This window comes from Lithobates pipiens, unplaced genomic scaffold, assembly GCF_037356315.1.
Source record: "Lithobates pipiens isolate NorthernLeopardFrog02 unplaced genomic scaffold, aLitPip1_a1.2 Scaffold_13, whole genome shotgun sequence".
NCBI classification, from domain to species: Eukaryota; Metazoa; Chordata; class Amphibia; order Anura; family Ranidae; genus Lithobates; species Lithobates pipiens.
The window spans coordinates 119,576,442-119,597,469 of record NW_027507718.1 but is presented as its reverse complement, the minus strand read 5'-3'; the positions used below and the strand labels follow the sequence as shown (position 1 = coordinate 119,597,469).

Sequence of the window (21,028 nt, the reverse complement as noted above, 5' to 3'; positions counted from 1 at the left end):
AACCTAAAAGTAAAAAACCCAGGCAGTCAGCACAGCACATAATGATAAATTCATCATAACGAACTTTCGTTATTTTAACGAAAAGTTTACGCATCTAATGAAAATTCGTATTTTGTACGAATCCGAATTCAATTTCATACACAAATTACAAAATACGATTTTTTTTTCATACGGAACAAAACAAAACAAATGTTTTGATGGCGCCCATGTCTACCCACTGGAGGATAGCCTTGTCTGTTGTGAGCAGCCTAGCCAAAACCAGGGAGCTCTCTGAATGAATTGTCCTCTTACCATTTTATATGAACTCACATCAAAGTCCCAACACTTCTTGAATGCTTTGTTCTTCATCAGGTTTTTGTTTTTTGTCTGTCTGTATCCCACAGGGAAGCTCTCCCCTCATTTCCTAACCCACAGACACACACATTACAGCCGTAAAATCATAAATTCCCGTCACTTTCTGTCCCAGTCACAATGATCAGAATACAAATGAGAGAATGATTTTCCCCAGCAGGGACACATACAGCAATTAAACCCTAACAGAGGTTCTAATCCACCCACACTCTAACCAATATGTAAAAAAAATACACAGTTTAGTTTTAGAGCCTACCTAAAAAGCAAAAATGTCAACAAGAATATTTGAAGTATGGGTTCTATTTCATGTGACTGCAATGAGAAAACAGTCTCAGCACTATGGAGAGCTCCTGTCACCTCATTCACCAACTGAAGTTAAAACTGATAAAGCAGTTTAGTGTAAATGATCTTTTACACATCCAGCGGTTGTACAGTTTGTGAATGGAAAAGTGGAGAGGGGCAGTGGTGTCAATAAGACCTGCAGTGCTCATGTCTGAAAAGGGCCAGAAGTAAAAGCAGGAGCTGTACTATTAATTGGTATGTAAAGAACTTTAACTGACTTTTGAAGAAACATAAAATCAAATCCAACCCCACAGAGCTCAAATAAAAACACTGCAAGCTCGAAAAATATGAAATTCTTGGTGCTCAGTGTTGAACTTGCCCTCTAATAAGAAGGCATTAAAGCAGAACTAAAACCAATTTTTGTTTATTACATTATGCATGAAGTAGGGGAAGGTTATACTTTTATTTTTATTTTTTTATTTTTTTTTACCATCTTTATCCAATTGGTGAGATTTCGCTTAACTTCCTGTCTTTTATAGCTGAAACAGGAAGTGAGAGGAAATCCCTCCAAAGTGAGGGAATCCCTAGTTGTCGCCAGGTTCACTAGAACTAGTGTTTCCGCTTCAAGATTTCCCCTCTATTACTGTTCTAGTGACAACCCAAAATTTGTGATTTTTGTGATTTTCTTTCACCTTGGTAAATGTGACAAATAGCAAGAGTGAACCTCCCTAACAGGGATACAGCCAGCAATAAAAACCGTGTTCTAATCCCTCTCCACACTGTCCAAAACTGAAAAAAAAAAAGCTTTACCTTCATGCCAAAAAGGACAGACGGTCTTCCCGATGGGGTTCTAATGGACTTTTGACGGAGTTACGATGGATTTCTGAACGAACTGACTTACCCACACATGAACGGACTAAAGTCCGTTCGTTATGAACGTGATGACGTACGACGGGACTAGAAAAGGAAGTTCAATAGCCAGTAGCCAATAGCTGCCCTTGCGTTGTATTTGGTCCGTCGGACCAGCATACAGACGAACGGTTTTCCCGATAGAAATTGACAGATTTGAAACATGTAATATTTTTAGGTCTGTCTGAATTTTTGAAGAAAAAAGTGCGGTGAAGCCCACACACGTAATATCCGACAGAATGATTCCATTGGACCTTTTCTGCCAAGATGTTCGGTCGCATATACACGGCATTAGTTATACCTTAAGGCCCTGTTCACACAGGTGACCTGTGTTTTACTGCACTGGATGAATGCAGGTCACTGCTAGGACACACAGAAAACAATTGTTTTGTCCTGTTCACACTGTAAAACAGGCCAGAGGTGTGGTACAGTAAGCTGCGATGAAATTTAGACATGTTGCATTTTATAGCAGCGCACAGGGAGGAACCTCATGTCACTGTACAGTGGCGCTGTACACTCTGCTCTGCTGTACAGTGACATAAACGAAGTGTCACTTTGTGCACTTCAAATAAATTTGACATACAAAAAAATAAAAAAAAGGAAATGCGCGATACGCTGAAATGCACATCACATCAGACCGCCACCTACAGCCTACAGGGTTTTGTGTTTTTTCTACAATTTTGGGATGTGGTTGGGTTTTGTGCGTTTTTTCTACAATTTTGGGATGTGGTCGGGTTTCGTGCATTTTTTCTACAATTTTGGGATGTGGTCGGGTTTCGTGCGTTTTTTCTACAATTTTGGGATGTGGTCGGGTTTCGTAAGTTTTTTCTACAATTTTGGGATGTGCTCGGGTTCCGTGTGCTTTTTCTACAATTTTGGGATGCGGTCGGGTTTCGTACGTTTTTTTCTACAATTTTGGGATGTGGTTGTGTTTCGTGTGTTTTTTCTCCAATTTTGGGATGTGGTCGGGTTTCGTGTGTTTTTTTTCTACAGCTGGAACAGACAGCAGTAAACCGGGTCCTAAGTGTTGAGCTTATTACTCCATGGGCACAATATATTTTTACAGTAGAGAAGCAATCTGCATGACAAGAATCACAAGCTGTGCAGTAACAAGGCAAGCTCTAGTATGAGTGACCACTTGTAAAATATGTAGCGCCCCCTCTGGTTTATGTTCAGAGCCAGCTTTTCTATTCCTCCTTTATCAGTGCAATTCCATTGCCAGTTTTCTGTATTTCCAATGAGTTCAAATGGCTTTTATGTGAAGAAAGATTCAAATCACAAAAGGAGCCCAGGCATCACATATGGCTAAACCGAGATGTTGCTCCCAGTCTGCTTGCACATTCTCCACAATAATGGCTCGCACTTTTTTGTTTTGTAATTAAGCTCCCTTTGTTCAGATGAACATCTGCTCATAACAGAGTGTGACAAGTGTAAGAGGCCAGAATGTAGAAAGAGAAAACTCTCAGTAATGAGTCGGCCAAGTTTCCAGATGAGCAAAAAACTTCATGAAATATTCAATTACTGTAATAAATTTGACATTTACAATTAAAACTTAGAAGGTTTTAATGTCACAAATAAGAAACTTGAGGACCATGTAAAACTTTAAGTAAAGACAAATGTTTAGTGCACTTGCGTTCATGTTCCCAATACACCTAAAAAAAAAAAAAATTTGAATCCTTCACATTCAAATCGAAAATTCCCTTTAACCCCAAACTGGCCATATTGACTGCTGCCAAGGGAGAGAGGTTAAAAAGACGGTTGAAATTCCCGCCCATACCCCTCCTCCCTTGTCCTGTACCAAACAGTTCAAAGATTCCTTCTTTTATCCTCTTGGAAACCCCACAGTTTCTAAGAGTCAGAGGAACAAGGCAATCGTTTTCAGAGGTCTCTCTCTTATTCTACCATTTATTATTTTTTGGTTATATGAATCTTTTCCCATAGCTCAGCAAATAATCTCAACATTTTTGGAGACTATGGAGAACTTAAAGAGACAGCTTATTTAAGGGGTAAGACAAAACAAAAATAGATTAGGAGGATTTTAGATGGTGTGTAATATTGATGTTGCTGGAGTCGGTAGAGTGGATGAGCCTTCTGTATTATGGAAAGTTTATAGATTCGGCTTGTTGGTGAGTTTCAAATTATTTTTGATATATTTTAAGAACTGTGGACGTTTTGCATGTAAATTTAGATTTAGTTATAGTTTTCAGTTGAGATGAAATGATTTGTGGTTTTTCATTTGTAGTTGCTTTATTGTGCAGATAGTTTTATCAATGAATTTGTCAGTTATCATTCCCAGCTAAGATGTTGCAAAATGAAAAGATGTAGCATATTTTAGAATCATTTGTTTGAGTTAGACGTTTAGGTTGATTTAGTGTAGCATTTTTTTTTATAATATCAGTTTTGGTTTAGACAAGCAGATGTAATATAAGACAGATTTTATTGGTAAAGCAAAAGGTTCTAATGTCATGGGAGTGGAAATACTGGCGGGAATTAGGGAATAAGTTATAGATTCTTGCAGAATCAGTGATTTTAATAAATAGTGACATTTCTACCTTTACTGGGCAGTTTAAAGTAAGAGAGAGTACCTAATATACGCACAAACTGAATATGCCTTCCCACTACAGTCACCATTCTATAGTGGCCCTGGCTCTCTTTGGCATTCTGGCTGCCATCATGGCTTCGTTGTCAGTTATCTTAATATTCCAGGTTCAATCTGCATCAAAGCAGGGAGATCTCAGTGCTGGGCTAGGCCCAGTGGCTGCTAGGATCTTATTACCAGCGTCAGCGGTTCTGGCTGCTTTGTGTCTTGCCCTCAATGCCAGCTGTCTCCTGCTGTGTCTTCTCCATTCCTACTTCACCGCTGAGGTCTGCCGCGAGGATCCAGATTCCAGCAGGTGAGTGTCTACTGCTGAATCTTATATTCTAAAATGCTAAGTACATATACACTTCTATTACAGTAAAATGGTATACAGTACAGTAATAAGATAACTGTGAGCAGAATAAGAATATTCAAATATTACATTCTTATCAAATAGTAACCAGTATTAGCTTTAAAACAAGTCCACAGTGACCTCTGTAATTGCAGATACTGTGAAACAATTCATCTTCAAATGCACAGCAAAAAGAACAGAAATTGTTGTCTAAGCTATTCCAGCTTACTCTGCTCCCCTCCCAGCAGTGACTTTGCAGTTTTCCAGTACTCCAATATGTGATATAAACACAGAGCAAGGTGAGTTGAGCTATGGAGAGAATGACCTAAATTAAATTTAGCGCCTCTGCCGTTAAAGTAGAACTAAAGCCAAGACATTTTTTTTAATTTTGGTCAGAGGAAGGGAGGGTTATGGCCCCTGTTTTTTTTCTTTGCCATCTGTGTGTCATTGGGGAGATTTCCCCTTTCTTGTCCCATAGCCAAAACAGGAAGTGAGAGGAAATCCCTTCAAGGTGAGGAAATAGCCAGTTGTCACCAGAACTAGTGTCCCCGTTGGAAGATTTCTGCTCCAATACTGCAAACAGAATCACAACTACAAAGGGAGAATCTCCCTAGCCAGTGCACAAACAGCAATAAAAAATCGTCAGGGGTTCTAATCCCTCTCCACTCTATTCAAAACATAATACAAAGGTTTTGCCTTTAGTTATACTTTAAATACGAGGATGAATTGCTCCATAATGCCTGCAGCTACAGAGGTCAGTGAGAGCTTGTTTTTAAACTCATTTACTGTTTGTTAAGAATATGTAAATACTTGACTGCCCATAGACTTGGCACAGGTTCATGTGCCATTTGTATTTTACCTCTATTTTTCTCAAAGCACGATCAGAGTACTGTAAACATACGTGTTTATTAACAATCTTATTCATTTTTATCTTTACTTGAAAGCATTGCAACATATAAATATTTGAAACCAATATAATCAAGTCAATATAACAAAATTTAAAGCAGACTTTACCCCAGTAATTTTCTTATTTTCAGTGATTACTGCTTTCAGTGGTCCAAATTGAGTTCTTCCCCCTTATCCCCAATCTGATAATGGCAGCCAGGGCTGTGTTGGGAGCTGAACTATCAGGTCCCTCTCTCTGAAGTGTGTTTTTCATAAAGTTCTATAAAGAATCTACTTAAGGAACAGTGATTACCTAAGTAAGGGGCAGTAATGATGTCACAAGCCCACACGAATACATTGATAATGTACTATTAAGGGAGCAAACAGACCTGCCTGTTATGGCCAGAAAGGGGATGGGGCAAGTTCCTCCTACTGGGGTCAAGAGAACAGTTTCCTCCAAAGTCTTTTTAGAATCCATCACTCATGGAAATTCTGGATGCCTAGTCTCCCTCTGTAGTCAGTGGTTCCTCCTGCTGACCCTTATGTCACTACTATGTTCTATATATATATATATATATATATATATATATATATATATATATATATATATATATAGTGGAAGAACCAGTGAGCACAGTGTGGGGACACAGTAAAATGACACTCCTGGGAGTGTTGGTTTCTTAAAAGGTTTCAGTCATCAACTTCATGCAATCACAGTGACATTAGGCAGCAGCAGAGATTTGTATTTACATCTGCTTGGCATGGATATCTTTTATTGCCATTTTGATTTTAGTACTTTAAAAAGAAAATACACTATACTAAGTGTTTTGCTGTATCATGGTTTGGTGTAGACTGTATAGCTTGTCCTTTCCATACATCCATGGCAGATGATCTTGGAATGCCCATTTTTTTTTTCACAAATAATTTTTATTGAATTTTCAAAAAGATAGTACAAAGCCATAACAAGGGTTACAAAGTGAAAACTCTTGATGTAAACATACAGAAGCAGTTGACATCAGTAACATCTTCAATAAACACATCAATAAAAAAGTAAAGGCAAATACTGCCCAGGATAGCTCGGTAAGAGCTATGCTGGGAGTAAGGTGAACAAAGGTCTCAAACCCGCAAGCAAAATTATTAGAACTGACAGGTGCACAAGTGGCTATAACATAGGGTTTTGCATCAAGATATCACAATGAAGCAGTGTGGCAGATGGCTCCTCTGGTAGTAGGGCCCGTAAGCCCAAGAGATAATGAGAGAACAGAGAGATAGTATGAGAATCAATTTGAAAGGGTACATCTAGGTTCAAGAAGCCATAATTCCCATTGTTTAAAGAATTTATGTGTAGTGAAGGGAGGTTTAGCGAACATGAATTCCAGGTAACAATGCAAGCCTCCTTAAAGTGTTTATAGGGACTTGAAGAAGCATGAAAAAAAACAAAAAAATGTGTGCTGCTCCCCCCACAGCCCCTCCCAATACTCACCTGAGTCCCCTCTCAATCCAGTGATGTGCACTAGAGCCTCGGCTATTTGGGACTCCCACTCCTCATTGGCTCCCACTGCTCTACATCACAGCCAATGAGGAGAGAGTGGGGGTGGGACCAAACTTAGGCTCTACCGGTATGTGTCTTATTAATGCATAGAGCAGGGTTTGTTGGTGAGCACGCACTAGTGCCCCCAAAGGAAGTGGCTTGCTATGGTGGCACTAGTCAAGAGGGAGGAGCCAGGAATGCCCACAGGGGTCCCGAAAAGAGGAGGATCGGGCTGCTCTGTGCAAAACCAGGTAAGTATGATATGTTTGTTTTTAAAAAGCCAAATCTTTAATACCACTTTAACTCCACTTCCTACAGGGGAAAAAAAAAACAGCAATCATTCTGGTGCAAAATCAGTAGCTGAATAAGCATGCAGGTAGTCTCATGATAATAACAAGTAGTTCATGTAGTATATACTAAATGTATATACGTGAGAAGTCCAATGGTTAAAGTTTTTGTTGAGTGAAATTGATGCAAGTGGATAAAAAACTGCAGCTATCCTTAGAGAAAGCCAGCTCTGGGTAAGAAAAGAAGGGGGGGGGGGGGTGAAGAAAGCACCAGCTCAGTGCAGAGATAAAAAAAAATCCATTTAATATACAAGGTTAAAATGCACTTTAAGGTGCATTTTAACCTTAAATATTAAATAGATTTTTTTTTTATCTCTGCACTGAGCTGGTGCTTTCTTCACCCTCCCCTTCTTAACTCCATTTGCTGCAATTCCCTATAGTCATGGACATGCCCAGGAAAGATTAGTTCTCTAGATCCCCACTCTCAGCAGCACAGAGTGGTTGCACCTGATGATGCAGAGGTAGGCAAGTGATCTGTAGCCAGGTGAGAGGTCCTTCACTGTTATAACCCGTGTCCAAGCAGTCCAGCAGGAGCCAAATAGCACAAAGCCTCTTCAGAAGACTCAGCTACTCTGGAGACCCCCCTCCCAGTTTGCTACTAAAGTACTTCAGTTCTAGTGGGGTGGCCCTTTGTTCTTGGGTCTCTGATCCCTCCATCTGTTCACCTGTTACCAGAGATACACTGGACGTTTCTGAGGGGGATGCTGTTTATGAGGATGAACGCAAGTAGCTGTGTTCTGTACTATTTTACTGAAGTTGTGATTCGCAGCTAAACTCTTTGTTGTTGCTAGACTATGCAACCACTTGTTAACCTGACTCAACCATGGAGACATTGCTGTGAAGGAGTCCATTTTTGTGCAATTTCCTGGCCTAGGGAAGTGCAGGTATCATTTTCAAGTGAATGGCAGTATGCAACTATACTCTTGTAAACGCCAATAATTCCTTGTATTAACATTTAGCCCCACGAATCCCCTGTGTTTTCTAAACGTTAAATATCCGTGCTCAGGAAATAGTTTGGAAGCATGGCTCCCCAGGCACAAGAAAGCACTGGGAAAATTATGCTATGCATAAAAAATAAGTACAAATGTCCATGTGCATGAGCTCCAAATGATTTACATGTACTGATTTCAGCCAAACTCCTAACTATGGGTAATACAGATTTGTATTTATTTGCATTGGCCAAAAACTGCCAGCAATGCAATGTGACTTTCTTTAAACAAATGATAGAAACAGAGCAAAAAAACTAAAATAAAGTTTACTAAGCCATAACTAGTTATTTTATATTGAAATTCTTTAGCATTGCCAAGTGCTGCTGATCTTTGCTGTAACGTGTTCAGTCGCATTCTAATTAGTCATTAAAATCAGTGTGTTCAGAAACATAATTTCCCAGCACAGTGCACAGTAATTTCAACTAACCTTCTCATTACATGGAGCTCACGTTCCAACCTTACATTTAAAGAGCCTGATCTTTGCCTCCCTCAGTCTCTGCCCCAGATTTCAGATGCTCACCCTTTGTTCCAACCAGCTATTGGAAACAATGACCCAGCATGGAACTTCATCCAGCTTGCTGGAGACCATGTGACTATTAACTCCTAACCGTCGATGACAGGGTATTGTCCCAATCTGAGTAGCAAGTGCTAGAGGGAGATGGGAGATGCAATCAGTAAAAGTGTCCTAGTTTACAAAATGCTACATAGGGTTACAAGCAGATAACTACTGTTACCGTAAAAAGTCAACATAATCCTAAATACATTTTCAATGTTATACATGTATACTTTTTTGCATACTTTATGTAAAAATAGGATTCAAATAATACATTTGATAAAACGTAAGAAACGTCACAAGACGTTTACAAAGTAGATTATGCACACACAGTGGTAAAATGTGGTGCCATGCCTACAAATTTGACAAGTTGACAAAGCAATTGTGGTGTCTCTCTTTACCCACTTATAACAGACATGGAATTAAAATGCATTATTTTTAAATATATAACTATAAAATAAAGAATAATAATTGATAAGACAAAAAAATTGCAAGCAGCTCATCAATTTATAAAATGCATAGGAGGTGAAATTGGAAGAGGTAATGTAAAGGAACTGCATGTAACAAAGTCCTGAAATTTGTAAAGGGGACCTAAGTAAAAAATTTTAAAGCTTTTTCAATAAGCAGTGCAAGTTTCAAAGTGTTAAATAATAGGTGTAATGACCCATAATAAGCAATACCAATTCAGACCAGTACAAGGTGGATACAGATTGGTTGCTTTGGGTACAGCACTTGTAGATAGTGTTTCGTTCTTTGCAGTGTTTTTCTGAATAAGTCTATGTAATTTTAATATTATAGGTCTCGTTATATATTCATAAATATATGTGGTAGCCCACCTTCCCCCATTTTGAGACCTATGGACAAGTTTACAAACGCTTGGGTAGCGAAGACTTATACAATAAAAAAATAATAATTTAAAGCACTTTGGTGAGCTCACTAGGTTTTCAGGGTACTGTATAGATAATACAGTGGTTCCTAATTTTAAATTTTTTGCACTTTTTGCCATGACGAAAGCTGTAGATCGAATATCTTGACTTGAGGTGCTGACAACTAAAAAAATGCTGTCTTGTGTCTGTGTAGGTGTGAATGGTTCCTGCTGGATAACCGCAGTATTCGCCAGTCTGCTCTCTGCATTTTTTGCCTTGGAATCTCACTATATTTAACAGGTAATTAAGCAAATATGGAAAATAATAATTCGTCATATATACATGTGGTGACAAATTAGAATAAAATTATTTTATGTTGAGATACAGAGAAAGCAACCAGATCTGAGAAATTCACATTTGTGGTTATTTTTTCCCATTTGTTAATTAAGCCCTGGGTCACACTTAGTGCGACTTGAAATCACACGATTCCAAAGCCAAATATTCGTGTGACTTCAGGTGTGATTTGGCTGACATCTGTGTGACACCATGCACAGATGTCTATGCAAGCCACAGCTGCAATCACCAAAAATAATGTAGGAACTACTTTTTTAAATCGGAGCTGCACTGCACATTTGGGGTAGCACCGATTTGAACAGATCCATTGCACACAATAGGGTGCAGCTTGTCATGTGATTTGACTTGTCAAATCACATGACAAGTCATACCAGTGTGAAGGGGGTTTTTTTTTGGGCTAATTACTCCTGGGACTATTTACTAACATGTTCTTGTGTAGCGTTACCCCTGAAGGAGCCGCTAGAAAGATGCCCAGGGTTATTTTCCTTAACAGCTGCCCATAGCCAGGCACATGGTCAGAGACACTCATTGGCTCAATGAACAGTCCAGGGGTATTCTTTTTAGTGTTTTGATTTTTGGGTAACTTGGATAGGGTTAAGGATTTGAGTGGGATACTGCAAAACTATGTATAAGGACACTTACAGTATGTTCTATAGAACTATGCAAACTTGAGGATAGTACCATATTATTCACCTGGTGGATAGTCCGAGAAAAATCCTTTCACTGGGAATTAAATAGACTAAGCTGTTTAGGACACTGGACACTATGGGGGTTATTTACTAACTCCACTTTGCACTGCAAGTGCACTTGGAAGTAAAGTCGCTGTATATCCAAGCTTGCACATGATTGGATGATAAAATCAGCAGAGCTTCCACTCATTTCAGATCTACCCCTTAGATTTAGAGCAACTGCACTTCCAAGTGCACTTTCAAGTGCACTTGCATTGCAAAGTGTATTTGCCTTTCGTAAATAACCCCCTCTGTCACCTGTATACATACAGCTGAATCTATCACATAAGAGATGGCCTCAGCACACAGTCTCCAGGATCTCTCTCTCCAGTTTGTACTCTTAAATGCCCTTGGAAATTTGTTGTCTAACCCTTGCAACACTTTCTCCCTGTGATACCAGACTAGATCCTCGGAGGACAGTTCCTCTGTCAGCTTTCTGCAGCTTCCAGAAAAGCAGGTCTCCAGGTACTCCACCTGAGGCAATGGCACTCTGCAGGCACATGGCAGGATGACCTAAGCGGGCAAGCTGCCCCCCTTAGACTGAGATCTTCTTCTAAGGAAAAAGACCCTGCTGCTCTCTGTCCCAGAGTATTTATACAGGCTCTCAGTTATCATCTGGGGAACCCTCCCCAGTGATTGGCCAGGGCTGTGTGAATATTAACCACTTCCCGACCGCCGCACGACGATGTACGTCGACAGAATGGCACGGGCAGGCATATGGGCGTACATGTACGTCCATGCCTTGCCGCGGGTCGGGGGCCTGCGGCGGTCGGTATTCGTACGGGAGCGATCCGGGATGAGGGGGCGGCCATTCATTCATGGCCACCCCCTCGCGATCGCTCCCGACGAATAGAAATCCTTCGTGACATCACTTCCTCTCCTGTAATGTAAACACAGGAGAGGAAGTGATGTAATCTCTCCTCCGTGTCGGTATTTTTCGTTCCGACACCGAGGAGAGAGGATCAGTGAGTTGCACCAACACGACACTTCACAGTAGAACATGCCAGGCACACTCACACCCCCCCGATCACCCCCCCAATTACCCCTGCCCCCCAGTCACAGTGACACCAATGTCATTTTTTTTTTTTGCATTGGTGTCATTTGTGACTGTAATAACTGTTAGGGCAGTTAGGGTTAGCCCCCTTTAGTTCTAATGTACCCCCCTAACCCCCCCAATAAAGGTTTAACCCCGTGATCACCCCCCGTCGCCAGTGTCACTAAGGCTGGGTTCACATTGCAGCGGTTTATGAGAACGAATGTGATTCGCACCGCACTGCAGTGCAAATCACATCCGATCTCTGTGCGATTCGAGTTCAGCCATACAGATAGTATGGCTGAATTCGTGTCGCACCCGCCGCACCCGCCGCAAATTCGCACGGGACCCTTTTTTTGGTCCGCAGCAGAATCGGATCGCATGGGTGTTCACACCATGCGATCCGAGTTTGCAGATCGCACTGCGATATGCGAACTGATCTGGGGGTGTCATTAACATTTCACTGACACTCCCAGCAGTTCGCATAGGGCAGTGTGAACTGCCGCCTGGAGGCATGCGATGCGGGAACCCGCCGCAGATTCGTGGCGTTCCCGCATCGCTCCAGTGTGAACCCAGCCTAATAAGCGATCATTTTTCTGATCGCTGTATTAGTGTCACAGGTGACGCTAGTTAGGCAGGTAGGTATTTAGGTTCGCCGCAGCTTTTTATAGCGCCAGGGACCCCCATATACTACCGCATAAAGCCCCCTGATTGCCCCCTAGTTAACCCTTTCACCAGTGATCACCATATAACTGTTACAGGTGACGCTGGTTGGTTAGTTATTTTTTTATAGTTTTAGTGCACCTGCCATTTATTACCTAATAAAGGTTTAACCCCCTGATCACCCGGCGGGTGTCATTTGTGACTGTAATAACTGTTAGGGCAGTTAGGGTTAGCCCCTTTAGTTCTAAGGTACCCCCCTAACCCCCCCAATAAAGGTTTAACCCCGTGATCACCCCCCGTCGCCAGTGTCACTAAGGCTGGGTTCACATTGCAGCGGTTTATGAGAACGGATGTGATTCGCACCGCACTGCAGTGCAAATCACATCCGATCTCTGTGCGATTCGAGTTCAGCCATACAGATAGTATGGCTGAATTCGTGTCGCACCCGCCGCAAACTCGCACGGGACCCTTTTTTTGGTCCGCAGCAGAATTGGATCGCATGGGTGTTCACACCATGCGATCCGAGTTTGCAGATCGCACTGCGATATGCGAACTGATCTGGGGGTGTCATTAACATTTCACTGACACTCCCAGCAGTTCGCATAGGGCAGTGTGAACTGCCGCCGGGAGGCATGCGATGCGGGAACCCGCCGCGGATTCGTGGCGTTCCCGCATCGCTCCAGTGTGAACCCAGCCTAATAAGCGATCATTTTTCTGATCGCTGTATTAGTGTCACAGGTGACGCTAGTTAGGCAGGTAGGTATTTAGGTTCGCCGCAGCTTTTTATAGCTCCAGGGACCCCCATATACTACCGCATAAAGCCCCCTGATTGCCCCCTAGTTAACCCTTTCACCAGTGATCACCATATAACTGTTACAGGTGACGCTGGTTGGTTAGTTATTTTTTTATAGTTTCAGGGCACCCGCCATTTATTACCTAGTCTCACTAGTGTACCCCTAAATTTAGGGGTGTCTACTTTCCAAAATGGGGTCATTTGGGGGGGGGGGTTGTGCCATCTTGGCATTTTATGGCCTTCAAAACTGTAACGCCCTTAGAAAGCCTGAAGGCGGTGCTTGGTTTTCGGGGCCCCGTACGCGGCTAGGCTCCCAAAAAGTCCCACATATGTGGTATCCCCGTACTCAGGAGAAGCAGCAGAATTTATTTTGGGGTGTCATTTCACATATGCCCATAGCATGCGTGAGCAATATATCATTTAGTGACAACTTTGTGAAAAAAAAAAAAAGTTTGTAATTTTCCCGCAACTTGTGGCAAAATATAAAATATTCCATGGACTCAACATGCCTCTCAGCAAATAGCTTGGGGTGTCTACTTTCTAAAATGGGGTCATTTGTGGGGGTTTTGTGCCATCTTGGCATTTTATGGCCTTCAAAACTGTAATAGGTAGTGAGGAGTGAAGTCAAATATTTACGCCCTTAGAAAACCTGAAGGCGGTTCTTGGTTTTCGGGGCCCCGTACGCGGCTAGGCTCCCCAAAAATCCCACACATGTGGTATCCCCGTACTCAGGAGAAGCAGCAGAATTTATTTTGGGGTGTCATTTCACATATGCCCATAGCATGTGTGAGCAATATATCATTTAGTGACAACTTTGTGAAAAAAAAATTAAAAAAAATTAAAGTTTGTAATTTTCCCGCAACTTGTGGCAAAATATAAAATATTCCATGGACTCAACATGCCTCTCAGCAAATAGCTTGGGGTGTCTACTTTCTAAAATGGGGTAATTTGTGGGGGTTTTGTGCCATCTTGGCATTTTATGGCCTTCAAAACTGTAATAGGTAGTGAGAAGTGAAATCAAAAATTTACGCCCTTAGAAAGCCTGAAGGCGGTGCTTGGTTTTCGGGGCCCCGTACGCGGCTAGGCTCCCAAAAAGTCCCACATATGTGGTATCCCCGTACTCAGGAGAAGTAGCAGAATTTATTTTGGGGTGTCATTTCACATATGCCCATAGCATGTGTGAGCAATATATCATTTAGTGACAACTTTGTGTAAAAAAAAAAAAAAAAATTTTATTTTGTCATTATTCAATCGCTTGAGGCAAAAAAATAAAATATTCAATGGGCTCAACATGCCACTTATCAATTTCCTTAGGGGGTCTACTTTCCAAAATGGGGTCATTTGGGGGGGGGGGTTTTGTACTGCCCTGCCATTTTAGCACCTCAAGAAATGAGATAGGCAGTCGTAAACTAAAAGCTGCGTAAATTCCAGAAAATGTACCTTAGTTTGTAGATGTGACAACTTTTGCGCAAACCAATAAATATACAATTATTGACTTTTTTTTTACCAAAGACATGTGGCTGAATACATTTTGGCCTAAATGTATGACTAAAATTGAGTTTATTGGATTTTTCTAATAACAAAAAGTAGAAAATATCATTTTTTTTCAAAATTTGCGGTCTTCTTACGTTTATATCGCAAAAAATAAAAATCGCAGAGGCAATCAAATACCATCAAAAGAAAGCTCTATTTGTGGGAAGAAAAGGACGCAAATTTTGTTTGGGTACAACATTGCATGACCGCGCAATTACCAGTTAAAGCAGCGCAGTGCCAAATTGTAAAAAGATCTCTGGTCATTTACCAGCAAAATGGTCCGGTCTGAAAGTGGTTAATCTGCTAATTAGAATCTTCCTGCTCATTATTTTCTAGAGCTTTCTGGTAGACATGTGCAATTCGTTTAGTTCTGAATACTTTTTTAAACAAATTTAGACAAATTTGTTAATTCGGAAATATCCGAATTTTCAAATTTTTCTGAATATTCCAAAATTCGAAACTATGGAAATTTGGAATTTGAAAATCCTAACTAATAAAAACTTAAAGAGGAAGTAAACCCTGATGAGTTTACTTCCTCTTTGATTCCTTGCAAAGGCAATGCATAATGGACTACTATGCATCGCATAGTAGTCCATTATGTGTCACTTACCTGACACAGGAGCCAGCGAAGTTACTGCTGTCCCCTGTAGTCCGGCGCATCCATCTTCTCGGTGGGGTCTCGTAGCTCCGCCGCTGTCATTCGGCGAAGCCGCCATGATGTCACTCCCGCGCGTGCGTCTTCGGGCAAATATCTCCTAAACCATGTAGGTTTAGGAGATATTTCTTGGACCTACAGGTAAGCCTTAATCTAGGCATACCTGTAGGTCAAAGTGTGTTGTAAGGGTTTATAACCACTTTAACTATTACTAACTATTAAATTATAAGTATTGGAATTTCCTTTTCAAATTTGGCTGTTAGTGTACGTAACAAATATGAATTTATCCAGTTATGAATCATCCATAATAACGAATGCCATATCTGAAGAATGGAATGTAACTAACAGAGGCGTAGCTTGAAGCTTGTGGGCCCCGATGCAAAAGTTGACCTGGGCCCACTACCAGCCACCACTTCCACCGTGGGGGCAGATACACCCACCACACGCCAAGCTACCCAAAGTGGCTTAAGAGTTTAGAGTTCCTCCTTATATTAGAGGACAGGGATCACCCCTGGAGAATCAGAGGACAGGGACCCCTGGCAGGTCATTTGGCAGAGCTCCTTTCTCATCCCAGCACTGTAAACAGCCCCCCCCCCCACCCACAATACACAGGGCCGAAATCACATTCCTTTACACACAGTCTATCAATTTTCACAGGGTGTATCTGACATTTATGTTGACGTTCTGACCTGTGAAATTCTCTGGTTGGAAGGGCAGTGTAGTTGTAGAGGGCAAATACACCCTATGCAGATCATTGCTGACTGGCTGTGTTGTAAAGGAATGTGATTTCAGCCCTGCGGAGGAGGAACAGTATAGAGTGCTGTAATGGAAAAGAAGCTCATCAGCCGGGCATTGCATCCAGGGTGGAGGGGGTGGTCAGGGGGCTTTGGGAGGGACTTATATCTGGGGGAGCAATGCCACGTGACATGAAATCTGGAGCCTACAGCCCTTCAGGGGCCCCCTCGGGAGGTGTTAAGGGATTTGTTTTAGCATTTTCTTAAGGTTTCTCTGTCAGTGTTGGCAGGTGTTGGGGGAAGGTCACCTGCGTGTCTTTTCCCCAGTTCGAAGGTCACCTGCGTGTCTTTTCCCCAGTTGTCATGGAAGTGCGGTAAGCGGACATCCTCGAGTTGGGGAGGGGAGGGTATAGAGAATCCCAGCTAGTGACTAGAAGACATTAAGCGGTGTCTTACCTTACCAGTGACATCGGTCCCATCATGGCTACAGGACGGTACTCTCCTCCTCTTAATTCGCTGAGCTCGGTTACCATTCCATGTTGCCAGCACACAGCACAGACACTTCCCCATCCTAGGTTGTTCTCATCCCATGCTCCTCTCCATTCAGGAAATGGCTAACAGCTTCTCCCCAACTAATGAGAACAGAGGAGTATGGACTGTGGAAGGCAAAGTGGAAGCCCAGTATTGGTGTGTGGCTGTGGGGCCCTAAAGCATATCGGAGCTGGACTTTGTGGAGGATATGATAATATGACAGGGAGGCTGCAGGGCCCCCCTGGAGCTAGGGGCGGGGTTGCGATTGTGACCCCTGCAACCCCTTATGCAACGCCCATGATAACGAATTAATAATAAATAACAATAATAATAATAAAAACGTATTATTATTCTTATTGCCTTGTTCCGTACCATTTGTTTAGATGCGGCATTCGTTATTTTGGATTCGTAACTTCAGATAAATTTGTATTCATTACATTCACTAACAGCCAAATCTGAAAGGAAATTCCAATACCTATAATTTAATAGTTAGTCATTGTTAGTTATTATTTAGAATTTTCATATTTTCCTTTCCTATTTTCGGATTTTAGAATTTCCGTATTTTTGAAAAAAAAAAAAAAACGAACAGATTTTTCAGTAGTGCACATGTCTACTTTCTGGACTATTTAGGGGGAAGCAGTCAATCTTGCGGCTACTGAAACCCAGAACAGAACAAACCAATCAACACAGTCACACTAGTTACAGTTAGCCAACACCAAATTTGCCTAACAACGAACAGTAGCTCCACTGGGTACAGCTAAATTCAGATTCAGCTAATCCTACCACCTATCTAGTGCAGGTCATCATAGCTCAACATGTGCGCCGTCAATAAATCTGTTTTGTTTGTTCCGTTCCGTTTCGTATTTTGTAATTCGTGTCTGAAATTCAATTTGGATTCGTACAAAATACAAATTTTCGTTAACTTTTCGTAACAATTACGAAAGTTTGTTATGATGAATTTATCATTATGAGGGGCTCCCACCATCCCTGTGCTGTGCTGACTTCCTGGGTTTTCAACTTCATCATAACGAATAATCATAATTAACGAACATTCTTATTTTGTCGGATTCTGGATTTCCCATCGACTACTAGTACCAGTCTCCCACTCCCATATTTAAGAAGGTCATTTTCCCAACCCTCACTCAGCAGCAGAAGAAAACCTCTGATTGGTCAACAAAACACCAGTCACGTTTCCGTAGCGTAATTTGGATCCGAAATTCGTAAACGAAATTTCGTATTTCGTACAAAATTCGGAAGCATAGCAATTTGTATTTCGGATCCTCCCGAATGTATGTATTTACGTAAATTCGTACAAATTTTTGGTTCGTACGAAGCTAATCGCATATGTCTACTAGGAGGGTGCTACATACTGTATGATTTATAATTATGCACAAAAAATATATTAAAGGAGAACCCAAGTCCTAAGAAAAAAAAAGCCTGTTTTATTGAAATACTCACCTTTTGGGGTTGTTACCACCACATCAGTTGAGCTATGATGACCTGCACAAATCAAAGCAGACTCAATGTCGGGGCACATAGAATATAATTGTTTTCACACCACAGTGCTGCATTAAGGTGGGTTGTTTGTTGGAAAACCATGCCAATTCATTGCAAGCTATGAAAAAAAGCTAAGTACATAAGGTTGCGTGTTCCTGGGTGTTTAGCCACACTGCAAATTCCAGCAGCAAGAATCGGCTGATTCCTGTAGGTGGTATTGACAGCTGTGTGTGGGTAGCTATGGCCGCTGACAGCCTGTTATTACACTGTACAGGTCCTCAGCAGGGACAAAGACAGCAATAAAAAAACTGAGGTTCCAACCCTTCCTAGCTTTATGCAAAAATTGCTTTTCTGCTTGAAAACGCTACGCTCAGGTGTGAATGCAGCCTTATAACCTAAATCTAGTTCATTAGTACAAACAGAACATTAATTTAGCAATCGTGCCAATTTACAGTTTTTTACTAACTTCTGTTTCCACATATTGTTTTCAGCTCTCTCACTTTACATGCTAATCTTGTTTGAAGTTGAAACGGGAATAGCCAGTTCCTGCATCCTCTGTATGGGCTCCATTTTCATGATAATCACAGTGGCCCACATGTTCAGCAAAGCCACCCAAGCTTCCTGCCACAACAATGAACAGGTCCCCAGTACACTCTATGAAAATGACTCCGCACATGAGGCAGACCTTAATGACTCCACTCCGTCGTCTGACCTGAACAATGATAAAGATATGTCTCCAGTCCGCCCGTGCCCTGAGATCCACAGAGAGTTTTCCTACCCTCCATTTCTTCATCAGCACCAGCAGAAAATGCAGCCTATTTCACCGATATTTAACAATGCACCTAATATGGTGAAACAAAGTGAAAGTATGTGCAATAGCAGCAGAGATGAGCGCTACAATATTTCCAGAATGCAACGGACGCTTTCTGTTGAATCTGGCCTCATGCAGCCTAACCCCAAGGCCTGGAATGGGGGAAATCAGGAAATGAGAACTATGGTATTAAGGAAACCAGGAGTGGTGGGAAAAGACTCAACATTAGTGTAAATACTATTACCAAATGAAAAAAAGACTAAATTCTTCAACACTTTTTTTTTTTTTTTTTTACAAAACTTACAAACATGTTTTGATACTGGTATTAAATGAAACCTTTTCCTTTGCAATGTGCAAAATCTGTTTTCATGAATCTTTTACAATATGGAAAACTGGTCATATTGATAAATACCATTTTTCATGTATGAAGGCTACTACACCTTGATTCACTACTGGAACTAAACTATATGGCCAAAAATATGTGTGCATCCCTTTAAATGAGTTCAGGTGTAAAATGCCATAAAGACATGGTTTGGTGAGTTTGGTAAGGGGGAACTGGAGTGGCCTGTGCTGTTTGAGAGCAAACTCCCTCACATACTCCAAAATCTTGTAGAAAGCCTTCCCAAAAATGTGAAGGCTGTAAGTCTCAAGAATGAGGGTGAGTGGGGCAGCATATTAATGAACATGGTTTTGGAATGGGATGTCTCACAAGCTCATTAAGATGTGAAGGTCAAGTGTTTTGGCTGAAATCTTGAAGATACCAAAGATGGCTTGTAATATCACCATCTAAATGTGTACATCACTGAATACCTTTATATTTTTTATGTTTAAAGCAGACCTTCAGTAATTTTTGAATCTTTCCATCTATTAAATCTTCTGCCCTTGTTGTTTTAACTTTGGATAGTAAAATATTTTATTTCTGCTAGTAAATACCTTCATCAGCCCACTTGCTGTTTTTTGTCTGGTCATTAGCCTAGGCTTATGACATCATGCACGTCTCTCTCTCTCTCTCTCTCTCACTCTTGTGAGAGTTTGCCAGGAAGGGAGGGGGGATGAGTCATAAGAGGGCCAATGAGAGCTGCAGAGCTGGAGGTGTGCCTCTGTGTGAATCCAGGAAGTGAGCACTCAGCAGCATCAGCTGCCCACAGTTAAAGTGGATGCAGCCAGACACAGTTTCTGTAGCATATTTGGCAAGTACAGAATTACAGTATATATAAAATAATATGCAAAGTGGTTGGAGGGAAGCTTCGGAATGGCAAAGATGTTTTTTATTACAAATTATGTGAGCAGACTGCAGTTCCTCTAAGAATTTTTAGCAATGCTTAAGCAAAATACATGTTTTCTATTGCTGGATTTTTAAATATTTGCTCAGGTTATGTTTGTGCATTTTAGTGCTCCATTAACTCGTGCATATTTTAGAAGTGTTTCAGACATTTATCTATATTGTAAAAAACACCAATAAATGAAAAAATGCATATGAACAAGCCAGAAATACAGCAAATGTAGCAGCAAATGTGCTTCCACACACCTGTAAATGTAATCATATACTAATAGACTGCGGGAGAGTACACAAAGGCACTTCTGTTTTGTGAATGAGACGTATACATAAAAGCATGTACAAATTTCCATTTTCAAAATGTTTTATATTTTTAAGGATGTTAGCCTGAGAGCTCAAATTTATAAAGGAAAATTTACTATTGAATGTTGCCTTGAGGTAAAAATTCCCAGAAGGCAGTGAAATATCTTTGAGAGGGCTGAAAAGTACCAGTTATGAAAAAAACAAAAATCCAAATGTGTGTGTTTTAGTATTTTGAATAAACCTGAATAGATATGTGTTGGAACATTGTGGCAAAAACCATGTTAACTTTTTAATGTGTGTTGTTCTTAGTCCATATTCAAACCACATGACATAGTATTTTTATTTGGAGAACTGTAATGGACACACTGGTAGGGTGGTAATAAGATATCTTCTGTGACGTACACACGACTGGACTTTCCGGCAGCCTAGGTCCGACAGTCTTCCCAATGGACTTTCGATGGAGTTCCTATGGAC

The 21,028-nt window shown here is 41.1% G+C and overlaps 1 protein-coding gene across 1 annotated transcript; it reads left to right on the top strand.

Annotated features, from left to right (window-relative positions):
• Nucleotides 1-3,388: 3,388 nt before the first annotated feature.
• Nucleotides 3,389-20,816, top strand: TMEM221 (transmembrane protein 221). The gene is made up of 3 exons (XM_077475463.1): nt 3,389-4,436; nt 9,858-9,943; nt 18,656-20,816. Exons 1-3 carry the CDS (start codon nt 4,150-4,152, stop codon nt 19,207-19,209), a joined length of 927 nt encoding a protein of 308 aa, XP_077331589.1. The 5' UTR covers nt 3,389-4,149; the 3' UTR covers nt 19,210-20,816.
• The last annotated feature ends 212 nt before the right edge of the window (nt 20,817-21,028 follow it).

What these genes read in the sequence shown, in the direction of transcription:
- TMEM221 (XM_077475463.1), top strand. Translation starts at nt 4,150, where the DNA reads ATGCCTTCCCACTACAGTCACCATTCTATAGTGGCCCTGGCTCTCTTT. An exon ending in GAGGATCCAGATTCCAGCAG is followed by an intron (nt 4,437 to 9,857) that starts GTGAGTGTCTAC and finishes GTGTCTGTGTAG; the next exon opens with GTGTGAATGGTTCCTGCTGG. An exon ending in AATCTCACTATATTTAACAG is followed by an intron (nt 9,944 to 18,655) that starts GTAATTAAGCAA and finishes TATTGTTTTCAG; the next exon opens with CTCTCTCACTTTACATGCTA.